This window comes from Protopterus annectens, chromosome 12.part0 (assembly GCF_019279795.1).
Source record: "Protopterus annectens isolate FY-2018-M chromosome 12.part0, PAN1.0, whole genome shotgun sequence".
NCBI lineage: Eukaryota > Metazoa > Chordata > Ceratodontiformes > Protopteridae > Protopterus > Protopterus annectens.
This window is the reverse complement of record NC_056746.1, coordinates 940,993,991-941,019,195: the sequence shown is the minus strand read 5'-3', so window position 1 is coordinate 941,019,195 and position 25,205 is coordinate 940,993,991. Positions and strand designations below refer to the sequence as shown.

At 34.9% G+C, this 25,205-nt stretch overlaps 1 protein-coding gene across 1 annotated transcript in view; it reads right to left on the bottom strand.

The window, feature by feature from the left end:
• LOC122816231 (piezo-type mechanosensitive ion channel component 2-like) overlaps positions 1-25,205 on the bottom strand; it is a 1,381,906-nt gene that overhangs the window by 276,764 nt on the left and 1,079,937 nt on the right. Inside the window, exon 40 of the mRNA XM_044088974.1 lies at positions 14,204-14,408. Within this exon, the coding sequence (XP_043944909.1) occupies positions 14,204-14,408 (205 nt within the window). The remainder of the gene's footprint in view (positions 1-14,203; positions 14,409-25,205) is intronic.

The following is a 25,205-nucleotide window of genomic DNA, read 5'->3' as shown; positions in this document are numbered from 1 at the left end:
CTCCCTAAGCCCAGTGGACCTCCCCGGTCATCAAACTGGAATAAATAAATAAATTAATTAATTAATAAAAAAATAAGATCCTGTAGAATATAACAAAGATGCTAAATGGATAGAAAAAGTAAAAGAAAGAATAAGAAGTTCAAAGGTAGCGGATATGAAATGGGATAAAGTAACAGACAGACAAATTGAAACAAAGTTAAGAAAAACTTTTAATATGAAAATCCCAGAACCAGATGCAGTACCTAACTTCTGGCTAAAAGTATTAACATCTTTACATGAAAATTTAGCCGTGAGTAAAAACTATTTATATCTGCAACCCAAACAGATGGCAACCTGGTTAACAACAGGAAAAACAATACTTCTCCATAAGAGTAAACCTGCAAGCTATCGTAAAAACTACAGACCAGAAACTTGTCTTCCAATGATGTATAAACTATACACTGGAACTGATACAATAAGAGTGTAACCAAACCAAACGAAAACCAAAAGAAACGGACTTGCTCGACGAAAGTATGATGGCACAAAACCCACAAAAAATGAGTATCCACCTGAATAATACTCAGCAAGGGTTTAATGAAACAAATCCACAAAGCGTAAAAAAGACAGTATGAATTAAGCGCTTTTGTTTGGCTCCTGCCAAACTTTTTCAAAAACAGTTATACATCACTTCCTGTTGTTTAAATAGATTAAGTCAGTGATGTAAGCAGTTAAATTCATTCAAAAAATTAAAGAAATAGCATGTCTTGAAAGCTTTTAGCAATGTAGAACCAATACATAAAAATAATACTATAATACTGTAACAAACAATGCAAGTACTGTCTCCGTAAGCAAAACACTAAAATCTATGCTAAACAATTACTTGTGTGATTATCACAAATCTTTGTGAAATTGTGATAAAACATCAAACTTAAATTTCTATAAAGTGTATAAAGCGTACATAAAAAATACATCAAAAATACATCCAAAGAATACATCAAAAGAAGCAGCGTGTAATCAGTATATGAAGAAAGTATGCTCACCACTTCAAGTCCTTATTTCAAACAAGTCCAAATTGGTGGAATATATGCATTAATCCAATAAATGTATGTACATGGAAGTAAAAACGTCCCTTAAATGTCTAATAATGCTAGCGAATGTGCGCTTGTATATGAAAGCGCTCAGCCCATATTCGTAAGATTTTTAAGCTAGCCTCTGAAAAAAACAATAAAAGTAATAATTATAGTTGTTAATTTGTTCCATGAATGATGTTCGAAATATAAATTTATAAATTATATGTGTGTTTGTAAATACTTAATGCCAATAGTTATATAAATATACAAATAATTTCTTAGTTGACCCACAACAATGTCTCTAAAAATAGACACAATACGTTAATGGTAATATCATAGTAGATATAAATCCAATAAATGTATGTACATGGAAATAAAACGTCCCTTAATGTCTAATGATGCTAGCGAATGTGCGCTTGTGTGTAAAAGCGCTCAGCCCATATTAGTGAGGTTTTAAAGCCAGCCTCTAAAAAAAATACAATAAGAGTAATAATGATAATTATTAATTTATTCCATGAATGATGTTAAAATTATAAATTTATAAATTGTATGTGTATTTGTAAATACATGATGCCAAAAATTATATAGATATGTAAATAATTTCTTAGTTGACCCACAACAATATCTCTAAAAATAGACACAATATGTTAATGGTAATATCGTAATAAATGATAAATGGATGAATTAATTAATGCATTGAGTTAATATTCCATAAAAGTTTTAATTAATATTCCTTGAAATATATCGATATGAATATTCATTTTATTTTTAATGTAATTATAAAAGTCTAATATTAGATGTAAAATATAAAATTAAATAATTAAATAATTAATTAATAATTTATAAATTAATGAATTTTATAAATATTCTATTGAATAACAATAAAATTAAGAAACGCTTTATCTAACTAGTGATTTCAGTTTTAAAATACTACCAATAGATAAACAATTATTTAAACCTGGCCAATAATTGGCATTCAATCTTAATTGCCATTCTAACTCACATATTTCTAATAATAATTGCCAGGCCCCACCTCTGATGTCTACCTTCAGGACATCCAATACTACAAATTTAAAGTTGTGCGATGTATTTGTACTAATGTGTTTGGCTAAAGCATTTAATTCATTTCCATCTCTTATGGCCCTTATGTGTTCACCTATACGTTCTTTTAATTTCCTTTCTGTTTTACCTATGTAAAATGAGGTACAATCATTAGATAAGGCACAATACACAACTTTTTCTGTATAACAGCAAGTTTTTTCCTTTAAACAAATCTTAATATTGTTTATCATCAATTCATTCGTTTCAAATACATACTTACAATATTTGCATCTACCACATCTAAAAGTTTTCCCAAGTTTTGTTTTGTACGTGTTTTCCAAGTGTTTTTTCAAATTCATGCCTTTTTTGTACACTATAGATGGAGTATTAGTAAAAAGAGAGTACAATGTTGTATCCGCCTTAATGAGCTGCCAATTCTTCCTTAAGATGTTGTCTATAGAAGTGCTGTCGGAATTAAAAGTTGTAATGAAACTCTTAGTAAAAGGTAACATTCCTGTATTGTTTGGTGTTTCGGTATCAATGTGAATCATTGTAGTATGATTATTAGTGTTGTTGTCAGAATTTACTGCATTTGAACTCGATACTTTTAATATAGTTTTGTCTACCTGATTTAATAAAGGTATGAAATGTAAATTGTCTCTTTTATAAACTACTTCATTCATAATATTATATATTAAATTATCAGGATAACCTCTATTTTTAAACATGTCGCACAAATTAAGACATTCAACTATGAAGTCATCTCTTTTACTAATCATTCTAGAGGCCCTAACAAATTGGCCCTTTAAAACAGCTCTCTTCTGAGTATAAGGGTGGCAGCTATTAAAATGCAATAAACTATTACTGTATGTCTCTTTTCTGTATATTTTTGATTTGAACTCTCTATTCATAGTGTCCTTTTCCAGTAAAACATCCAAGTAAGATATGGAAGTGGAATTTATGGTAGCTGTAAATTTTAAAAATGTAGTTGTTGAGTTAATATAGTTTAAAAATTCATCTAATTTATCACTATTACCATTCCATAAAATAAATATGTCATCCAAGAAACGTAGATAAATTTTACAAAAGTTAAAAAATATTGACTTAAAAATGTACGTCTTCTCCCACATGTACATTACTATGTTTGCATAAAGGCCTCCACACGGTGAACCCATAGCCACTCCTTCACTTTGCAAATAAATGTTGTTGTTAAAAATTATAAAATGATTCCTTAAAATAATGTCAATAAGTTGATCAAACAAATTAATACTCGTTTGATTTAGACCCTTTTCATCCAAAAATGAATTAAACCAATCTATGCCAGTATCATGAGGAATAACAGAATATAAATCTTTGACGTCAATAGTGACAAATATATCATTCACATTGTATTCAGTAGAACCAATAGGGGATAAAAAGTCCCATGAATCTTTCAATAAATGTTTTTCCATGTGTATATACTTTTTTAACTTATTATCAATAAATTTTGCTATAGGATTTGTGATGGACCCTTGTGCATCCACAATAGGTCTAAAAGGGGGGTTTTCTAAATCTTTATGAATTTTAGGCACCCCAAAAATTGTTGGTGTCCTGGGGTGACAAATATTCAAGTAATTAAATTCATCTATGTCAATTAGGCCTTCAATGAATAGATCATAGATGATACCTCTAATGCGTCTATAAGCCGTGTTTAGTTCATTTAGTGAACTCAACATGTATGTTTTACTATTTAATATTTTTTCTAATGCAATATTGTAGTCATAAGTATTGAATATAGTCATCCCGCCCCCTTAGGTTTTATGAATCTAATATTTTTTGCCTCCTTTAACATATTTAAAGTACTATACTCATTTCTTGATAAGTTGTAATTCTTATTCCTATTACTGTGTGCATTAAGAGCATGAAAATCAAGTTCACATATTCTTTCAAATGTGTCCAATGTTGGATGAAGAGGAGGGTTAAAGGAACTGGAAACATATAATGGTTTCACTACTTGATCGTTGTTGTGAAATAATAAACCTAAATTTAATTTTCTAATGAATAATTTCAAGTCAATAATGGAAGACACCATGTTCATTTTGTTGCCAGGAATGAACGTCTGACCTCGTGAAAACAAATCACAAATATTGTGATCAAAAGTAAAATCAGAGTAGTTGTACACACTGAAATCACCAGTGGTATTAGAGTACGTAATGGGCTTCTGATTAGTCGACATACCAAACGACATATCGCGCTCTAGTGCCCCCTCCATTGACCCCTGTTGTTGTTGCTCCGCCCTCTGGAAAAACTTCCATGTGTGTAAGTCTGATTCTGTGGACCCCAGTTTTTCTGATTTTGGTGTTGAAAAAATTGTTGCCGTTGAATTAATCTTTCTGATCTCCGAAGGGGTGGAAACATCTCTGTCTCTAAAAAAGTATTCTCCTCAAATTCACTGTCGTCACCCATGGTATTGGAGTTAAAGTTATTGATGTTATTACTGTTTCCACTAACATTAGATGTTAATTTCGCTCCCCATTGTTGAGACAAAGGGGGTGCAGGATACGCTGTGCCTTGACCATAAGAATTAATGTCACGTTCAAGTTTTTTAAATTTTCTATCTTTTATAATCTTCATTTTTTCATCAATTGATTTAAAAATTCGATGGTAATCAAAGCCATTATTGTTAAAAGCTGGATCATTTTTTACAATGGAATTCAATTCATTAGCTTTTTCAGTCAATAAATCAATTGTCTTTTTGTTGTCACCTATAACTAAATTCATATAATCAATACCGAATTTATCAAACAATTTAATTAAATCTGTGTGTAATGGTGAATTAACCATAAGCCCTGTAGGGAATCTCCAAACTCGTAGTCCCTTTGGGACAATACTTTTCTTAATGCAATCATAAAAGTAATTATTGTCCATTTGTAATTTTTTGATCTTTAGGAGAACATAGTCTAAATCAGATAGTTTGTCATTAAATGACTTTTGCGTACCTGTAGTAGTCTTTGTGGTCGTTGAAAAACCATAAGTGTTATTTAACCACGAAGAAATTTCATTTTTCCTATTTGTGTTTAAATCAACTGAGGTAGATGGTTGTTCATTGTCTCTTACACTGGTTCGCCTGTCCAATGGTAAATGACCAGAAATTTGTTCGTTAGTTCCAGTCCCGTTAATGTCTACAAAAGGATTACAATGAAGGGTTAAATTTAAACCTTGCGATAAAGTACGCTGCTCCAATCGATCAATTCTGTCTGTTAACTTCTCAATAAGCTGTGTCAGGCTACACAAAATGATTTCAGGTGCCGTTTCAACCTTCGTCTCAGCCATGTCCATACCATAAACCAAGACAATAAGAGTGTAACCAAACCAAACGAAAACCAAAAGAAACGGACTTGCTCGACGAAAGTATGATGGCACAAAACCCACAAAAAATGAGTATCCACCTGAATAATACTCAGCAAGGGTTTAATGAAACAAATCCACAAAGCGTAAAAAAGACAGTATGAATTAAGCGCTTTCGTTTGGCTCCTGCCAAACTTTTTCAAAAACAGTTATACATCACTTCCTGTCGTTTAAATAGATTGTCAGTGATGTAAGCAGTTAAATTCATTCAAAAAATTAAAGAAATAGCATGTCTTGAAAGCTTTTAGCAATGTAGAACCAATACATAAAAATAATACTATAATACTGTAACAAACAATGCAAGTACTGTCTCCGTAAGCAAAACACTAAAATTTATGCTAAACAATTACTTGTGTGATTATCACACAAAAAAACAATAAAAGTAATAATTATAGTTGTTAATTTGTTCCATGAATGATGTTCGAAATATAAATTTATAAATTATATGTGTGTTTGTAAATACTTAATGCCAATAGTTATATAAATATACAAATAATTTCTTAGTTGACCCACAACAATGTCTCTAAAAATAGACACAATACATTAATGGTAATATCATAGTAGATATAAATCCAAAAAATGTATGTACATGGAAATAAAACGTCCCTTAATGTCTAATGATTCTAGCGAATGTGCGCTTGTGTGTAAAAGCGCTCAGCCCATATTAGTGAGGTTTTAAAGCCAGCCTCTAAAAAAATACAATGAGTAATAATGATAATTATTAATTTATTCCATGAATGATGTTAAAATTATAAATTAACAACTATAATTATTACTTTTATTATTTTTTTCAGAAGCTAGCTTAAAAACCGTACGAATATGGGCTGAGTGCTTTCATATACAAGCGCACATTCGCTAGTATTATTAGACATTTAAGGGACGTTTTACTTCCATGTACATACATTTATTGGATTAATGCATATATTCCACACAATTTGGACTTGTTTGAAATAAGGACTTGTAGTGGTGAGCATACTTTCTTCATATACTGATTACACGCTGCTTCTTTTGATGTATTCTTTGGATGTATTTTTTATGTATGCTTTATACACTTTATAGAAATTTAAGTTTGATTTTTTATCACAATTTCACAAAGAATTGTGATAATCACACAAGTAATTGTTTAGCATAGATTTTAGTGTTTTGCTTACAGAGACAGTACTTGCATTGTTTGTTACAGTATTATAGTATTATTTTTATGCATTGGTTCTACATTGCTAAAAGCTTTCAAGACATGCTATTTCTTTAATTTTTTGAATGAATTTAACTGCTTACATCACTGACTTAATCTATTTAAACAACAGGAAGTGATGTATAACTGTTTTTGAAAAAGTTTGGCAGGAGCCAAACGAAAGCGCTTAATTCATACTGTCTTTTTTACGCTTTGTGGATTTGTTTCATTAAACCCTTGCTGAGTATTATTCAGGTGGATACTCGTTTTTTGTGGGTTTTGTGCCATCATACTTTCGTCGAGCAAGTCCGTTTCTTTTGGTTTACACTGGAACTGATGCAGACAGAGTTTATAGTCATTTAAAAGAAAACTCAGTCATGGCAATAGGACAAAAGGGTAACAAAAGAAAGTCATATGGAACAAAGGATGATTTGTTGTTAAATAAAGTCATAATGGAGAACTGTAAAAAGGGAAAGAATCTCAGTATGGCATGGATAAACTACAAAAAAGCATTTGGTAGTATCCCACATTTATGGATAAAAGAGTGCTTAAAAATGTATAAGATACACTCTACATTAATCAATTGCATTACAGCAACCATGAAACAGAGGCAAACCACTTTTCAGTTAAGCCGTGATAAAGGATAAATTATTATTCCAGGGATAAAATTTCAAAGGAGGATATTTCAGGATGACTATCATCGCTGCTCTGTTGTGTTGCCCTTAACCCATTAAGCTGTCTACTTAACAGATTAGGTCATGGCTACAATTTGGCTCCCAGAAAACAAAAAAGTATAAAGACCTCTCATCTTCTTTTTGTGGACAATTTAAAACTGTGTAGTTCATCAGATGAGGAACTGAAAGCACAACTGCAAGTGGTCAAAACTTTTTCAGACGATATAAGAATGTCTTCTGGTCTTCATAAATGTGCAAAAGCAACCTTTAAAGCAGGAAAGCTACAACACCAAGAAAACATCTGCATGGGACACGAATGTGATACAAAAGAACTTGAGCAAAAGGAAGTATATAAATGTTTGGGAACTGATGAAGGATCAACAATAATATATGAAGAAGGGTGAATAAAACATTGTAAGGAATATTTTAGAAGACTAAAGTTAATACTGAAAACAGCTCTGACATCTAGGAACAAAGTCCAACCTATAAATCAATTTGCTCTTCCTCTCCTAACTTACAGTTTTGGAGTGGCCGTGGTGGTGGTGCTGCGGTAGCGTTGTCGCCTCACAGTAAGATGCTCTCCGGTTCGATTTTCAGCTAGAGCACCTTCTGCATGGAGACATGCATGAATGGGTGTACCTTCGTTGAAGGTTGTGCGTCAGGGCTTGTAACTCGGCATGTAAAAATCAACTACCAATCATTAGCGGACCGGTGTTCCGCTGTGGTGACCCCTAACCGGGAAAAGCCGAAAGACACAAAACTGGCCCCAAACTGTATTGGATCAGTTGGACAGGAAAATAAGAAAAATGCTTCATGCTTATCAAATGATTTATAAAATCATGTATAGATCTGCAGCTGTAGGACTACATACATATCTGCTGACCTCATAAGGTCCAAACATAGTGAAAGTTTTAAAACATTAGGAGAATAAGTCTAATATGACTTCCCTGCTTAATTTAGCAGAAGCATATCGGTGTCAAGTGAGAATGGAAATCAAACCAGAAAAATCAGGAAAGCAACTGAATGTGCCAAAAAAAATAATAAATAAAAAAAAAAGAATATAAGGTGAAGGATCAGACAAGAAGGCAAGAAAAGTGGAAAATGCATAAATATAACTACAAGTATAGAAAACTCTTGGAACAACCTCATGTTGATCAGGATCGAACACAGGAATGGTTAAGGAGAGGTGAATTTAAACCAAAAGATGAAAGGTTAATATTGGTGGCTCATGACAGTGGGCTATGTACACATTGGTTTACAAAGTCCATTGAACATGTGGGAGAAACAGAAAAATGTAGGTTTTGTAAAATAGAATTGGAAACAGTCCCACATCTTGTTGCAGGTTGTGATATACTAATGGCAGAAGGACTGTATACTGAAGGGCATAATAATGTGGTAAGACTGTTGCTTTGGGGATTGTGCAAACTTAATATTGAAGTAGCTGAAAAACATTGGAAACATGCGCCTCAAAACATTATAGAAAATGATGATGTCTATAGCACATGGGATCACCCATTACCAACAGTTCAAAAAATGGGGCTCCAAAACCAGATATAGATTGCTACACTCAGTCACTACAGTGTCTTACATGCAGAGAGACACAGTCATAAAGTACCAGGATTTGCAGGAAGGAACTAGGGCAATTTGGAAGAAGGATACCCAGACAGTTTCAATAGTAGTAGGACCAATGGATCTTATAAAAAAAATTTGCAGTTGTACTTAGATACATTACCAATACATGTAACTCCATACAACTTGCAGAAGCAGTCAGTTCCGATCATATTACAGGTGCTGCAAAGAGCACTTCTGGCTGACATCAAAGATTAAAACAATACTAATTTCATGAACTTTAATCGTACTTTGACTTAGGAATGGGTTCCATTCTCTTCATGGTATTAGAAACCCAAAAGACTTGGAGAAATTAAAAAAGAGAGAAACTGTAATTTTTATAGTTGTCATCACTCACAGTTTTACATCATGAGACTATATTGCAGAGGTCAGCAAAGGGTTATAAACACCTAAAACGAAACTGTTTTTCCATGTAGTTAGTTTCTTTATATGGAAAAAAGGGGGTTGTTTGACTGAAATGCTCTTATTTCTGGTGAGTGGAATGTTGCATGTATTTAACTACAAACCTAAGCACAGTAACAAACCTGCAGACAATTTACTTTTATTAATTCTATGAAATGGAAAATTGTAGTATGTCATGACAGAACAAAGGGTTTGTACCCTGAGGTGTGGGAGGGGGAGAGCCTGGCATTTTTGCTATGGTAGATGTGATGATTAAATAAAATAAAGGTACAACTTCTAATCGCAGGCACCTGACAATGTGGGTTAAGAATAAAGGGCTATTCATAGTACAGGTTTCTTTAAGTATTTTCTATTTTGATCTTCTTGCAGTGCACAGAATTCTCAAAAGTTTTCTACAAGTCCACAGTTCAAAAGCATGGAATTTCTGGTGCACAGCCTTATTTGTAGTACAACTCTCACAATCATAAGATATTACTGAAACACATGTCTCAGTGAAGTTATAATCCACACAATGTAAGGGCACCTAATATTTGCAGGTCGTGGCAGAGAGAGAGGGACAGCAGCTAAACATGGTTCCGTGGAGAAGGTAATAGAAACTCCAGTCCATTATTATTACCTAGAAGACCCTGGACAAGAATAACCAGAGACATATTCAAATGATGCAGAAAGATGAAACCCTCCAGTCTAAAATTAACCAGCATATTAGAGGAGAAAGCAGACAACAAGTCTGAGTAGAATGGAAGTCATTACCCAGATCGATTAAAGCTGAAAGGATGTCAATCTGCTGAGCTGCTCAGAGATTAAAGGTAAGTCTGATGTTGCAAAGAACTGTACAGAACTGAAATATGGATTGTGTAAGAATTAAAAACCAAGATAAACATAACACAGTTAAAGATAAGATGACAGAAAAAAACACTGACAACTTTGGAATTAGTGAAATAAAAGCGGCAGGAGTAGGTCATTTACATTGGATAATCATCAGATCTTCTGCTGTAGACCAAAATCTTGCAGAATAAATGGAGTAGCTGCCATAGTTAATAAAAGGGTATCACAAATCAGTGCTTATTTTACTATAGCAGGGCTAGCCATCCAGCAGTGTGAAAATTGTCTCATTGGGAGTTATGGATAGATGGTAAAATTAATGCTGATTTACAACCCAAAAAGTGATAGAATGATTTCAGTCAGACTCCAAAGTAAGACCTTTAAAGTTACAATGATGAAAACTTATGCTCCAACTACAGATGCTGTAGAGGAGGCAGTCAAACATTTTTATAATGATCTGTAGCACATTCTGGAGCTAACATCAAAAAAGGATACCGTATTCATCATAGACTGGACTGCTAAAGTTGGTAGTCAAAGAACAACTGGAATAATGGATACCTTGGCCTTAGAGTACAAAATGAAGAAGGACATAGACTACTAGATTTCTACCAAGATCATTCAATAGTGTTAACATATTCATTCAGCAGGCTGATAGATGGCTTTACACAAGCATATCATCAGGTGGTCAATATTAAAGTCATACTGAATATATACCTTACAGTCAGAAATGTAAGAGCTCTATATAGTCAGCAAAAACAAGACCTGGAGCTAATTATGGCTCAGACCATCAATTTTTATTGCATGGTTTAGTGGCCACCTAGATATGACCTCAATAATAGTCCAAATTAATATGCTGTAGAGTTGATGAAGATCTTTAAGGTATTAAAATTGGATGATAGAGTGCCTGAACAGTTCTTGCTCAATATATTCCAAATCTAAAGATTAAGAAGGCAAAATTGCTGTTTCTAGTGGCTTCAGAAGAGGCTAAAGTAATAAGAAGTGGAGCAAAATGCAACAGACATAGGGACAATATGTCAAACGGAATGCAAAGTTTCAGAAAATAACAAGAAGACATAGAAGCACATTTAAACGAGCAGTCAAAGATACCCAAATGAGACAGAGCTGAGATGTTTTCAAGAGGATCAGACTGCCTATGGGAATGTGAAGGTCTGATGATTTATTTATTTATTTTTGCTATTCACTTGAAAAGCTGGGGCGAGGGGAATCGGGCCTGGATTGGGTATTGTACTGCAGTCTGCAGCAGTCCTTTTTTTGCTCTTTACTTGACGATCGGAAGGGGTGGGGCTAAGCTACATCTCTGTCTTAAAAGCAGGAAGTTCTACATTTGCACACAATGAAAGCCTTTACATGGAATAAAGCTGGGGATGTTTTAAAATAGTTGCCATGATGTGTGTAACAACAACTATACTCTCACATCAATGTCATAACTCCATACCCCAGAAACCTTGTAAGATGTGAAAATACGTCTTAGGTACACAGCTCTCCAAAGCAGAAGCTATCTAATTTAAGGAGTCAAGTACCTTACGTGAAATGTAAATGTTAAGAATATAAAGATGTGCAGAGTAGATTTTTTTAAAGTATTGAAAGGGGCAGGATGCATATGTCAATTAGAAAACAAATCAGAGAACAAAGAAAGGTTAAGTAAGCATCTTTTCTTTGTTTTTGAAAATAAAAATAAATAATTATGCTGATTGGCGTCTCCCTACAAGCTGGAACTTGGGGCAGGTACTTGAGTGCCCCAGCCTTCCTTCAATTCTGAGGTCCATTGGATGTGATATTCTGTCCGCAGCTAGTACACAGTATGCCAGCCTATGTTATATTATGAATAAACGTTAAGGAATTTACATTACAGCTGAATAGTCCTGTGTGTCTAATCTGTCCTGCTTAGAAGAGGGTAAAACTGGAGATCTCTACAAAGGGTGGCAACATTCAGATTTGCCAACCTTTTTTTTTTTTTTTTTTGTAAATATTTTTATTCATTTCCAAAAACAAGAAAGACGCGTATACAGGTTATTTATGGCAGTGAAGTATTTACAAATTATTTTAAAAAGTTGGCTAAAACCACTAAACAGATATCAAACAATAAAACCAAAATAAAGTATTTACAAGGGTGTCTATTGTTGGCATATAATTGACTTTCTATACAATTGTTTCCTGATCATAATTTGCTACAGTCATTACTCTCCAGTATTTCAGTTACTTTTTGCCATGCTATATATGATGATGTAGTTCTTTCAGTTCTTTCTTTAATAGTGACAGACAAAAAAGAAATCAAAATGCCAACCAATTAAACTGCATTATATTGTACTTTTGTGTCCCTTGTCATTTCTTCTTCACTGATTAGTGTTTCACGCTGGTGGAATGGTGATATACTCTCCTACTTTATCACTGTAATAAACAATTGTACCTTATACTCCATGACTTGTTTTATGGTAACCTTAAAGTCAACTGAATATAATTTGGAAGTAGCTGAGTTCACAGTCCCTTGTATCAAATTCATTTTTAAATGGAAGGCAGCACCTAATAAAACAAGTAAACTGGAGGTCTGTTACTACAAGTGGGAAGAAAATTATCAAGCCGATCTGCGAGGACAATTGCCAGGTAGACAATAAAAATGCTTTTGTATTGAACAGCAGGTTTTGAAATGATATCCATTTGTTTTAACAGTTGCATATGTAGTACCAAATGTTAATATGTATGCTCAGGGAAATGCATGACTGGTATTTTTAATACTGACTGCTTCAAATGAAAAATTAAGCCTGCAGTTTCAACACCATTATTCATATGAATGCATGCATATACGTGGGTGGAAATAAAGAGGAGAAAAGGATAGCACTTGGGAGAGAGGAATTAAAGAATCGCTAATGTGTCTCATTTTAGCATTAAATAGAAGGCTGTAGATCATACTTTCTCAATTATCCTGTTTTCACAAAATGTCCAGATTTTTGCCCTATATTTTTGGATTTCGAGCAAATCACTAACAAATCATTGAGGACTAAAGTCAGAAAATAGTGACTGACATTTTAGTTTCAAACTTCATACCCTTCAGAAAATCCATGTTAATGTAAAACCTATTATTCTATCAACTTTCCAAGTTTGTAAGAGCAATATTTAGAAATTGCCCCTGTTTTTGGGCCTTTGTCTCCCCCTTATTTATGGTTTTGATTTCTTGTTTAAATGTTGAGAGGCATACTGCAGATTGATAAATCAACTTGTTGGTCATCAATTAACAACATGCACAGCACAGAAGACTGTGATTGGATGTCCAATAATAAACAGCTTATTATGTGTTCATGATATGGATGCCAAGCTCTCAAGGTGAATCTTCACATACATGTCGTGAACACATAAAGCTAGTTATGATCATAGACTGAATCATGATTCTTTGTTGTGTATGAAGCTTTACCTGCTCCATGTACTACCAGTTACAGAAAAAAAAGTATAGAAGCACAAAGTGTTTTATTGGCTTTCAAAGCATTTGAAAGCTGACAGAGCTGTTGCCACTGTCAAATAGATACTAAGCAGAAATGAAGTGCCCCTGTGTAGAACTAATGGTTTTAAAAGCTGTCACTTTGTTTTGCCACATTTGTTATTTGTAAGTGTGGCAGAACAAAACATTTACCTTCTGCTACTTTTTGTTGTCAGGCACCACTTTCCGTTCTCAATCTCTAGCAAAAGACCTGATCTTAACAGTGCCTAGGTGTCCTTAACAAGCTTTTGTTGAGCACGCCAAGTACGGCTAAGATTGGGTCTCATGCTAGGGATGACAGTAACAACTTTATCTTTTTCCCAATTCCAGAGTCTAATCCTGGTGTTCCATGCACTATAAAGAATATATAATAAAAGCTCTGTAAATTATCTGATTATGTACTGCTTGCTGACAAGGTTAAGCATTATGACTTAACTACTGGAAACAAAAGGAAAACAATCATGGCCTTGTGGCAAATACCACATGGAAAACTCTACTATTACAGCTATCCATACATTCCATTGTGTACTGACATTACCTGTTTTACAAGATTCTTCCTTCCCCCTTCTTCTATGGAAAAGACTCTTGGAACCTAAGGGGTGTTGAGGTAAATGCCATCTTGCCACAATGGAGGGATTTTCCTCATCCTCTTCATTTTCTGAGTGAACCTTTTTCTTATTCTTCATTTTCTTTTTCATGGAGGGTGGCACAGTGAGGTCTTTGTCATCCCAGAGTCCATGACACTAAAATAAACCAAAGGGTGTTAACGGAAATGGTATTAGACTTCTTCAAACAATAGCATCTTCTGCTGAGTGCAAGGAGAAGTTTCAGTGTGAAGTACCTCCATTAGTTAGCTGGGATCTGATTTACATTTATTACGGACTGCATGAAGCAATATAACCTTAGAGACAAGATGTTACTTTAAACAGCATAACAGTGTTCAGACAAAGTCAACAATCATGCATTTTCTAAATGATGAATATCACTATTATTGTAATTGGGAGAATGTTTTCTCCCCTGTAGTACAGACATATCGAAACAGAATTGTATGGCTAATGAGGACTGCTTGATCCAAGTTATCTACTCACTTCAATACTTATATGAATAAGAATGCAGTTTATTTATCGCATCCCTTGTAACAACTGGCTTAGTTATACTTACTGGTGCTCCCCTGTCAAGTTCATCTGTAACCCAGTCATCAAACTGGATCAGCTGTATCTAACATGTCCTTCTATCCATGAACCCATGTTGGTTGTTGTCTTGGATAGTTACCAGCCTTTCATCAGGATTGTTTCCATGATTTTAACTCCCACTTTTTTAAGCTAACAGGGCTACAGTAGCTGAGATTTTTTTTTTGCCTCTCCATACAAGACCATCTTACTGTCTTCCAGTCCTTAGACACTTCTACAGCAGCCAATGACCTATCAAAGATCTCCATCAGGAAGTATGCAATCTTGCTGGTCAGATTTCTGAGGAGTCAGGGAAGCAGACCATCTGCTCCTTCTGTTGTGTCCTCCCTAAGAGCAGACAGTTCCACCTGAACCTCCTCTTACTCTCTCTTTCTTTCATCTGCCCACTGTTCCTGCCTTCTGCCCTGACTCCCTCCCTAGAGGGCACCTCCTCTTGGTTTCCTTTCTGAAGACTGAAGCAAACAGTCATTCAGTTCCTCTGCTTTTTCCCAGTCTTCCATGATCTTCCTGCTGTCTTTGCTCAGTCTGGCCAGTCGTATCCCTCCTTTCCTTCGCTGTACCATTGCTTTCCTTCTTGATTCCATCAGCTGGCTCTCTTCCAACTTTGACCTTTGCTACCCTTACCATCTTTGCTGGGTTTTCCTAGGCTTCTTGTACTGTGCCTCCTACAACTTCTTTCCCTTCCCTATCTAGTTTGAAGGCCATTTAGTTTGTCTTATTGGCCAACCTCACATTCCTGTGTAGCCACATTGGCCTTCTTCTCTTTTCGGTTTTTACTCACACCTTTAGCCATAGTCCTGTGTATTTTATCCCTGCCCTTTCTCTATAGCTAGTTTGCTCTACCAGTTTTCACCTAGTCTCCCAGCTAATCCTTGACCCCATACCACAAGACAGCATAATCCACTCTTCCAAAATCCTACAGCATCATGTTTGTTTTATTACCCTGACCCTTTGCTCCTACTCTGACGTACAGTGTGGCATGATCACAAGACCATGTCCAGATTTCTCTTCTTTCTAGCACAGCCTTGCAGTGCTTGTCTGAATACCTCTTGGTTCAAGACCTTGGTCATCTCCTGCTCCCTCTCTGTCTTGGGGCTTGGAACTGCTCAGTCTGCTCTTGTCAAATCCTGATCCCCATGAGTATTACCATTTTTCTCCTACCATGTGGCTTTAGTCTCTCCTACAGTAATTCCTCTTCCTCTCTTGTTGTGTCTGGTGGATGATACATGGTATGATTTCTTCCTCTTTCCCTACCTTAACCTAATGGCACAACCTAGTTTCCAACCCTGCCTGTACCCTTGTACCATTCCTGGTTTTGCATTCTTTCTCCTCACTGATCTGACATCTGATGCTCCCCCTTGTACAGACTGCTAGTCCACTTCCATGTCTCCCTTCTCTGTCACGTCTGAGCAGCCATTACCCAGACATCTACATGTCCCACCCTCTCTTGTGACTGACCCATGTTTCCTTGATACCAGCAATGCTCCCCCATCACTGCTTGCAGCATTCCATCTTCCCATCCACACTCCTTGACATCCAGAGTAAGACTACACTGCTATCATCTAAGTCACCCTTGTGTGTTCCTCTGCTATTTTTGCATCCCTTTTGACATTTTGTGCACTGTGTAAACACTTCTGTCCTCCTGTTTCTGTCACCCTCTCTTTCCCTCTCCATCTTAGTTTAAAGGTAACTTTATTGTGCTGTACATTTCCATAAGTGCAATGCATGTTTTTTTTTCTTGTTGCAAAAGCAAATGCTACAATAATAAGCTAAACCACAGTGATCATTGTCTCTGAGCAGTCAGCCAAGTGCAATTTAAATACTTACTGTGGTGAGAAAAAATGGTGTCTCATAATTATACCAGCAGCAATAAAGTAAAATGAAATATGGGTTGTGGTATTCACAAAGGGATATTATAAACAGGCCTTAGTGTCTCACACTTAGGCATCTCTCTTTGAAATTTACCAATACAGTATTTTTTTTTTAATTTTTGCTTTTTTTTGTGTTTACTTTAGACGGAATTCAGAAATCATTTCATATTGTGTAAATTTGATATACATTGCATAAGTCTCTCAAATACTGTGATATTTTGATAAGTGAGTTAAGCTGATGCAACGATGTATATAGCAAGGATTAAGACAGCTACTCAGTGTGTTCTGGTCTATACAGTAGCACATTTCTCAGACCATGCATGCAGGTGGATGTAAATAATAGACACGTTGGGCTTAGTAGGGTGTACAGATACCTACATGATTCAAAGACATAGAAACAGGTAACTACTCCAAATTCTGTAGTGTAATGGCTGCTGGCCAGGGTTTGTTACACTGGTAAAAAAGAATGAGAAAGTTGTGTATACATCAATAAAGCAGGCTGTAAAGTGACAGCAGACATGCATTTGCCCCATACATGTTGAGAGGCATACTGTTAAAGATGCAGATAAACAAAGAAGATCATGAAGCTAGAATGAGACGGGTAGCTGCAGATGCAAGATACAGGCTCAGAAACATAACCTGACAGAGGGAGAATGGAACCCTGGGTAGTTGCCCATTATTCTGAGCCAGCTGTTTAATGCTGTTGCGCACTTCCTGCAAACCAGTACCAGCTATGGCAGTAACTTTCACAGGTCCAGCCATCAATCTCTACCATGGGACGCTTCTTTGGCAAGAAGAAATCCCATCCACACTCCTCTCCAACCTCAAGGAATGAGAGCTGACCTCTGCTTGTTGTATTCCCAACTCCCTGTAGAAACCCTGGGCACCTTGAGTGGACTAAAGAACTCATTTAGCATAATGGATGTAGATGTCAGGACAAGTCTTCAGTCATTTTCTGCAGTGAGTATTATTAAACAATAAACTGGGACACCTATAGCCCTAATGCAGGACATGCCCAAAAATGTCTGGACTTCTTAAACAAAAATTCCCTTCAGCAGCTGGTAAATAAACCTACTAGATGGCACAACATTCTTGACCTGATTCTTACAAATATGGCTGCCTCTTGCACTACTCAACTGATATCTCCTTCCTCAGTGAAGTCTGACCCTAAACTTGTGATCTTCTCCTTTCAACTCCCAAAAGTTCCTACAGTAAACTCCACTAAATATAAGAACTACAAACATTCAAACCACAATCTACTATGTGATGAAATATCAAAAGGCACTTATGACTGCACCTCCTTAGACCTTAATACAGCAGCAAGCTTAACCAAATAAAAAAAATGCACAAAGCTAGCAGTCACTACTAGAAACAAATATCATAGGAAATTCAAAAGAAAGCAACCCTGTGATTCACCTACATAAATACAGAATACAACAAAAGCAATACACTCTTTAAATTATTCAGTAGATCCAAAACAATATTTTTTCAATGATAATATGAAAAGCACTACAAATGAGAACATTATCATGTTCACTAAAACGTCCATGAACTTAGAATGGCCTGTGAAGCCAAAGATAAGCCTTCTTTAGCTATGCTAGAAAACTAAACAACAGCAACAACAAAAATACTCTACACTGCACAGGACGACTTCATAATGGAACCTCCTATTCTGGCTCAAATGACATTGCCAACATCATTTTGAACAATTTAGTGCCAGCTTCACCAATGCTGTTCAAAGCACCAAAATAACTTAATTCCTTACTCCCCCAGTCATTCTATCATTTATTGAAAGTGCTAACCAAGACCAACATTGCTTCCATTGTGGGACCTGACAATGTACCTGGTTGCTTAATTAATAGTGTCAAATATGCCCTTGCAGACACACCCCTCAAACTTTTTAACTTAGGTTTAGCTACTGGTTTTATCCTTGATGAGTGGAGCACAGCAACTGTGATGTCCCTCCATAAGGGTGTCTGTAAAACTGACCTTGGTAATTACAGATCTATCAGTCTTATAAATCTCATATGCTAAACCATGGAATGAATTGTAAATTACCTCATCAACTGTGATATCAAGAAGGGCAGCTTCTGTCTATTTACTTTGGTAAATTTCTTTGAAATGGTTACTGAGGCTGTAGGTGGTGACCATGTAGTGCATGTGGCATATATTGACTTGACTAAAGCCTTTGACACCATTCCCCATGCTGGCATTATGCAAAAACCAAATGCTTAAACATCAACCCATATGTGGCAAACTAAATGAAGGACAAAGCCCACATAGTGTGACTTGCAGGTTTCTCAACAGAAAGTACAATAATGACCACTGTTGTTTCTCAGGGCTTGGACCTGGGACTTCTCCTTTTTGGTATTTGCTTCTCAGACCTCCAAGCAGAGAGTCAAGACCTCTGGCTATCAAAGTTTACAGATGACTGCAAACTGGGGTTTGTTGTTAAGTCACCCCCATGAGATCAAAACCCTCCAGAATGAACCTGCACTATTTAAGTCTTTGTGTACTAAAAGCGGCCTCAAACTAAATGCTAAAAAGTCCAGTATCATCACTTTTGATTGAGAACCCCTGCCCTTATCAAATTGCCTAGACAGCACACCTCTATAAAATGACAATGTAATTAGTGACCTAGGTACTTAAGATTGATGGCTCTCTCTCTTTTGACCATTATGTAACAACAGTTATCAGGAAATCATTTTATTTAACCCAGCTAATCACCAAAGGAATATCATCAAGATCTGTAGAGGTAATCACTCTCATAAATTCAGCACTGATCAGGCCAGTAATTAAGTATTGCAACCCCTTTGGGATGTATCTTGCTGAACATATGAAACAATTAAAAAGACTCCAAAGGTTGCTAACCAAACAGACACAGGGCTAAAATCCCAAATCTACCAAGAGAGGTTGGAGGCTCTATCTCTTTATTCAATGTCTTATAGACTTTTGAGGGGAAATCTCACTTTTGCTTACCATGCTATTAGAGAACTGATTACCCTAGACCTCCTGTTTCTCCGCAAGTCCAATAATTCCGCCACTACTAGAACCAGGGACCTAAATCTTCACCAACAGATAAATAAAATATGATAGAGTGACAAGATTACAACCTAGCACCTCCCAAACCTCTAGAATAAACTTCCCATGCATGTTAAGCAGTGCAACTCAGTATCTTCCTTTAAATATAACCTAAAGGAATGGACAGGTATCCATTAACTTATACCTGGATTGACTGGTATGGCCCTCTTGGAGAAAGTGCTGCCTGAAGGACGGTACTTGGTCATGAGACTCAGTGGCATTGAAATATCTATGAATCTGAGGGTAGTTTTCTCCTTACCCCAAAGTATTGTGTCCCTGGAGTTAATTACAACATCAGAAGGGGTGTGGATGCTTTGCCCACATGGAAAAAATGTTATTTTACACTTTTGTTTATTTTTTCAAACAAAACAGCATTCAGTGTAACTACATTCATCCATTCATCTTAAATTCATAAAATAGCATATGCTGTAAATAAAATGATGGCCAATTTACCTACTCAGTTAATGAGTGAATACATTACCCACTGCCCTATTAGCAGTGCAGCTAATCAGCATGGGTACATCATTATTTTAAACATAATTATGCATTATTAGCTATATATGATGGGCTCAGCAGAAGTTAAAAAAAAGTAGGAAATGTAATCTAGAGTGGGTGTTACACAAATCAGTTTTCTGCTTAGATGTACTGCAAATGCTTTATTAAAATCACATATTATACCAATATTATATGTTACCAATGTCCCCCTAACAATGTCTGTGCTACTTTCACACACATGCAGACTGTCAGAAATGTTGCCTCATGATAGCCACTGTTGTGCCTGAATTAAATTTCATTCTCTGATAAAATTATGACATGAACAGTAGTAGAGAGAGATAGAAGTTAATTCTACCACCTGTTTTCTGCTCATATGTTGAAGAACCTACACCTTGCTAAACACGTGCACTCACATGTTGTAACATACACATCATTTTGTTTTAGATATTCAGCCTGGCAAGTGAATTACAAAACACATTTAAGTTTAAAGTGTTGGTTATAGCAACAGCAAGCTATAAAGAATATGATGGTTATCATGATATCTGTTCTTATAATGCAGCAATACGACAATTTAACTAAAATGGAAAAATTGCAATGCTGTAATATCAACATTTAGTAATTCATTAACACTTTTAATTCAGAATCATTGTTCGCTGAAAGCATCACTGTTGCCGTCAGTTTTCACACCAGCTGGCTGGGATGATCATATTTTAGACAGTTGGTTAGAAGAATTGGGACAAAAGGAATTAAGCATTATAAATTCAGATATTACTTTTGCATACATACAAGACACAATAATCCATTGCAAACTGTCAAAGGCACTTAGCCCTGATAAACTGCCAGATGAGTTTTATAAAAGCACTGTGTACATAGTCTATCTCTCATATTGTTACATTTACTGTATCCCTTCTTCATACCAAACTGGGAGTTCTCCAGTCTATGCAAAATGCAATTATTGTCTTAGCAGAGAAGTATGGGAAAACTGGATTGTATTTGGATCACTAAAATCAGCTTTCTTTGCTGAATGTCAATTAAAAGATCATTGTAAAAACTATTAACAGTAAATTACTTAGTTAAAATTATGTTTTGTATCCTTTGTAGTTTAGCTTCTATCCTTATTGGCAAATGGCCAAAGCAAATGAGATACTCCATATATTATTATATTTTAAAAAACAGGATTGTGGTCATTTTAATATTAGTAGGGTCTTATATGATGCTCAGAATTCCTTTAATACCATGAATAGGCTGTTTATTTGGAATATGTTGCAATATTATGGTATGCTAGATCACTTTAGGATTCTTCCAAACAATTTTTATAGAAATACATATTCATATATTAAAATCAATAATAACTTCATGTCAAAATGTTGACAATTTATTAGGGTTCAGTAAGGATGTCCTTTTGTGACTACCATATATGTACAGTCTGTGGACTCTATATTAGAATATCTTGCTTTATAGACATAAGGCATACATCTTGATAATTGTAAATGTACAACAATTACCTATGCAGATGATTTGTTAGTGATGTCATCTCATTTTATTAGGTTTTTGTCAACTATTGACTTATAGTTTTGAGAGAACTAGGGAGGTTGTGCTCTGTACAATATTTTTTTCAAAATCTAGTTGTTTGCTTTTGGATCTAAACCTGAAGTCGATGTCACTTTGTGACAAGATTCATGTCATCCATTAAGTTTCTTCACCTAGGATAGTATATAAACTACCGTATAGATATATGAGGAATTATAGGAACTATATGGCTGAAGCTGATACCAGTATAAATGCTCTAATATGTGTATGTTAATCTTATTTTTATTTTATTTATACTGCTTTACTTTCCTCTGTTAGCTATTCTAATTCTGTAAAATTAATTTTTCAGAAGTTTCAGTGTTACCGTGGCTGTCCTAGTGGCAGTCTGAGTTTAGAAGGTTTATGGACTTACAGTCCCGTTTCCTAAATGCTATGCACTCACCAGTGTGTTTGCATTTAATTGAATTTCAGTATGGAGCTTTTTGTATTTCTGATATTTCTGAAGAAAGACGTGAATAACCCAACAATTATTTTGGAATGGGTTATCAGGTCTAGAGTTTCATCTCTTCACTATATATCCAACAGCACTTTATTGTTGGAGGAATTAATGTCTCTATAAGCTGCAGGAGCTCCACGGGCCTCAGCTCAGATGAGATTATCTCATACTTTCCTTTGTTATATATGTATTTCCCTGTTTAAACGGAAAACTGAAAGTATACGTTCACACAAATAAAATGTTATAAAATGAATACATATTTCTGAATACCCTTTTTGTTAGTACATTGTTTGAAAAATACCAAATTTGTTTCAAATTTATGTCAGTGCTGTAGTAGTTAAAATATACTGTATTGCAAAAGGAAAGTTTTTCTAGTTTGTAAAGCAATAATTAAACAACTTATCATATGACTAGTAGACAGGCATGGAAAAATTATATTGTTAATGCACCAAAGAGAGTTATGCATCTTTGCCTGATTTTCCAAAGTTCATTTGGTATAAATATTATGTGGATTATAAATATGTGTGAGAAATATAATTCTATGCTGTACACAGATAATAATAATGTTGACATTTTTTCTTTAATTTTTGTAAAGATATTTTTCTTGTGAAAAAATAAAGAAATAAACTGTTCAATTTCTTTATCCCTGATTAATTACAAGGAACTAAGGCCCAATAGGCAAAATAGACACTTATGTTACAATCCTGAAGGATCAATTCAAACAATGTGGATTTGGTAAGTTGCATGATTTCTTGATCATATACAAAAAATGATTAAACAAGCAGCAGACTTTTAAGAGAAGAGACTCAAGTCTTCTCAAAAGCTGTGGATAAATGCAAAATGAGCCAAAGGGCTTCCTTGTGAATACGGTGTTTTTTATTTTACTTTTGAAAGCTATTAAGGTTTGTTGCTTTCTTACCTTATTTGGATTGTTTGGAAGTTTGTTCCAAGTAGCAGGACCCAGCTTAGAAATGTAGCTTTCTCCAGTGGTTGACCCTGAAAGGGGGTCTGACTAGCATAATGTTTTCTTACCCGTTATTTCTTGTTCTCTTAGTGGCAATATTCTCTTCAGCTGGGGCAGAGTACTGATCTAGAGGTTATCTCTGAGTGGTGCAAGAAACCAGCTGATAACCTTTAGTGCCTCTCAGTGATATTTTCTATGATCAGATAAGAGTGCAAATCTATGTATCTCAGTTTCAATGTCTACAAGCTTTCTTATAAATGCTATGCTTTTTCAATTGTGCATAAAAGTCTGTGTATGATTTTAAAGTTTTCTAAGGTGATTCTTGAACTATCTAATTGCTATTTTATTGATCAGATTGGATTTATCTAGTAAGCTTTTCTTTGCTTCATTTTGACATACTGAGTGAGCTCAAGGAGTATGGAAGGAAACTTGATACCTGTGCTGGATTAAGCACCAACTTCTGTCTTCTTAAAATGTACTTAGAAAATCATTGTCAGTAGTTGTTATTGGTTAAAGTTAATCCCTTATTAGAATATAATGTGAATGGCAATTAAAATATGGATGGTTCAGAAGCCAATTCTGTTATTGATATAGCATCTATAACAAAACTATTGGAATGAAAGACATACATTAGTTTGCAGTGGGAATGTTTAAGTTTTGAGGCATACTTCACTGGAGGGATTGTCTCTAGAAGACTTAGAAGTACAAATATTACAATGTTTTAAAGGAGTGGCAGGTGCTAAATTCATTTTCTTTTTTACTTTTGACTATATGAAATTAATGAATGACTATTTTTCACCTACTGGAATTGAACTTTAAATTGAGAACATGTGAGAAGGAATACTATTTATCCAAAAGTTTGGGCTTGCTATTTTAGTGCTTTGATGTATTAAATAGGTTTCCCAAAGTGGATCTTGAACTACTTGTTTGTTGTTTTGTGAAATTACAAATATAAAGTAAAAAAAAAAAACATGACTAAGGAAATTGAAGTGTGAATGTGGAATGTGAAGCAAATAAGAAAAATGAAGCACACATACAAAATGCATAACAGTAGTAATAGCAATGATAAGGAAAACCAGAAGATAGACATGAAGTATTAAGTAGCTGAAATTCAATTCTTATGTATTAGGTAAGGCTATAGTCATGAAGGAAAGATGCGTCCAAAATGTAATCAGTTTTGTAGAAGGTGTGGCAGAAAAAATAATTTTACAAAGATATGCAAAAGCAAAAATATGAATGCACACATTAACTTGCATGTTGTTGACTCAGAAAAATAAAGAACATTGCTTGTTAGTACAGTTATAAAGAAAAGAGATACTATTGTATAGTCAGAGTAAAGAGACAGTGCAAGAAGATCGTCATACTAGAAAGAAAAGTTCATAATTAATAAGTGTTGAATTTAGATATATGTAAATTGTAATACTGACATAAAATTACACGAGTACACAATAAAAAGCATAAGATATATTTTCAGACAGTAGCAACCCCTAAGAAACTTAATTTCCCTTACATTTTGGGTCATTTGGCTTGTGAGAGGTGGACATGATAAAATACTATACAAACACAGAGAAAATATTTAAAGGAACAGTCACACAGCTGCAGAATCATATTGAATATTGCATACTGCCACAGCAAAGATGACTTGATTTATTTTCAGGCTTTGTAAGCTTGATGGGAAATATAATTTGTGAGTCAAATCAGTTCATAAGCTATGCCAGTAATATGTCCATGGAAAGTATCAGTAGCTCTCAGGAATGGAATTAAACAAGAAATGAAGGGAATAAAGTATAATAAAGAAACAGGCACAATCAAAAAGAGGTTGAACACTGCAGTCACTATTGTGAAATAGGACAAGATTTTCATATGCATTGATCTGTAAAACCTGAATAAAGTGTTTATATGGAGCATTGACT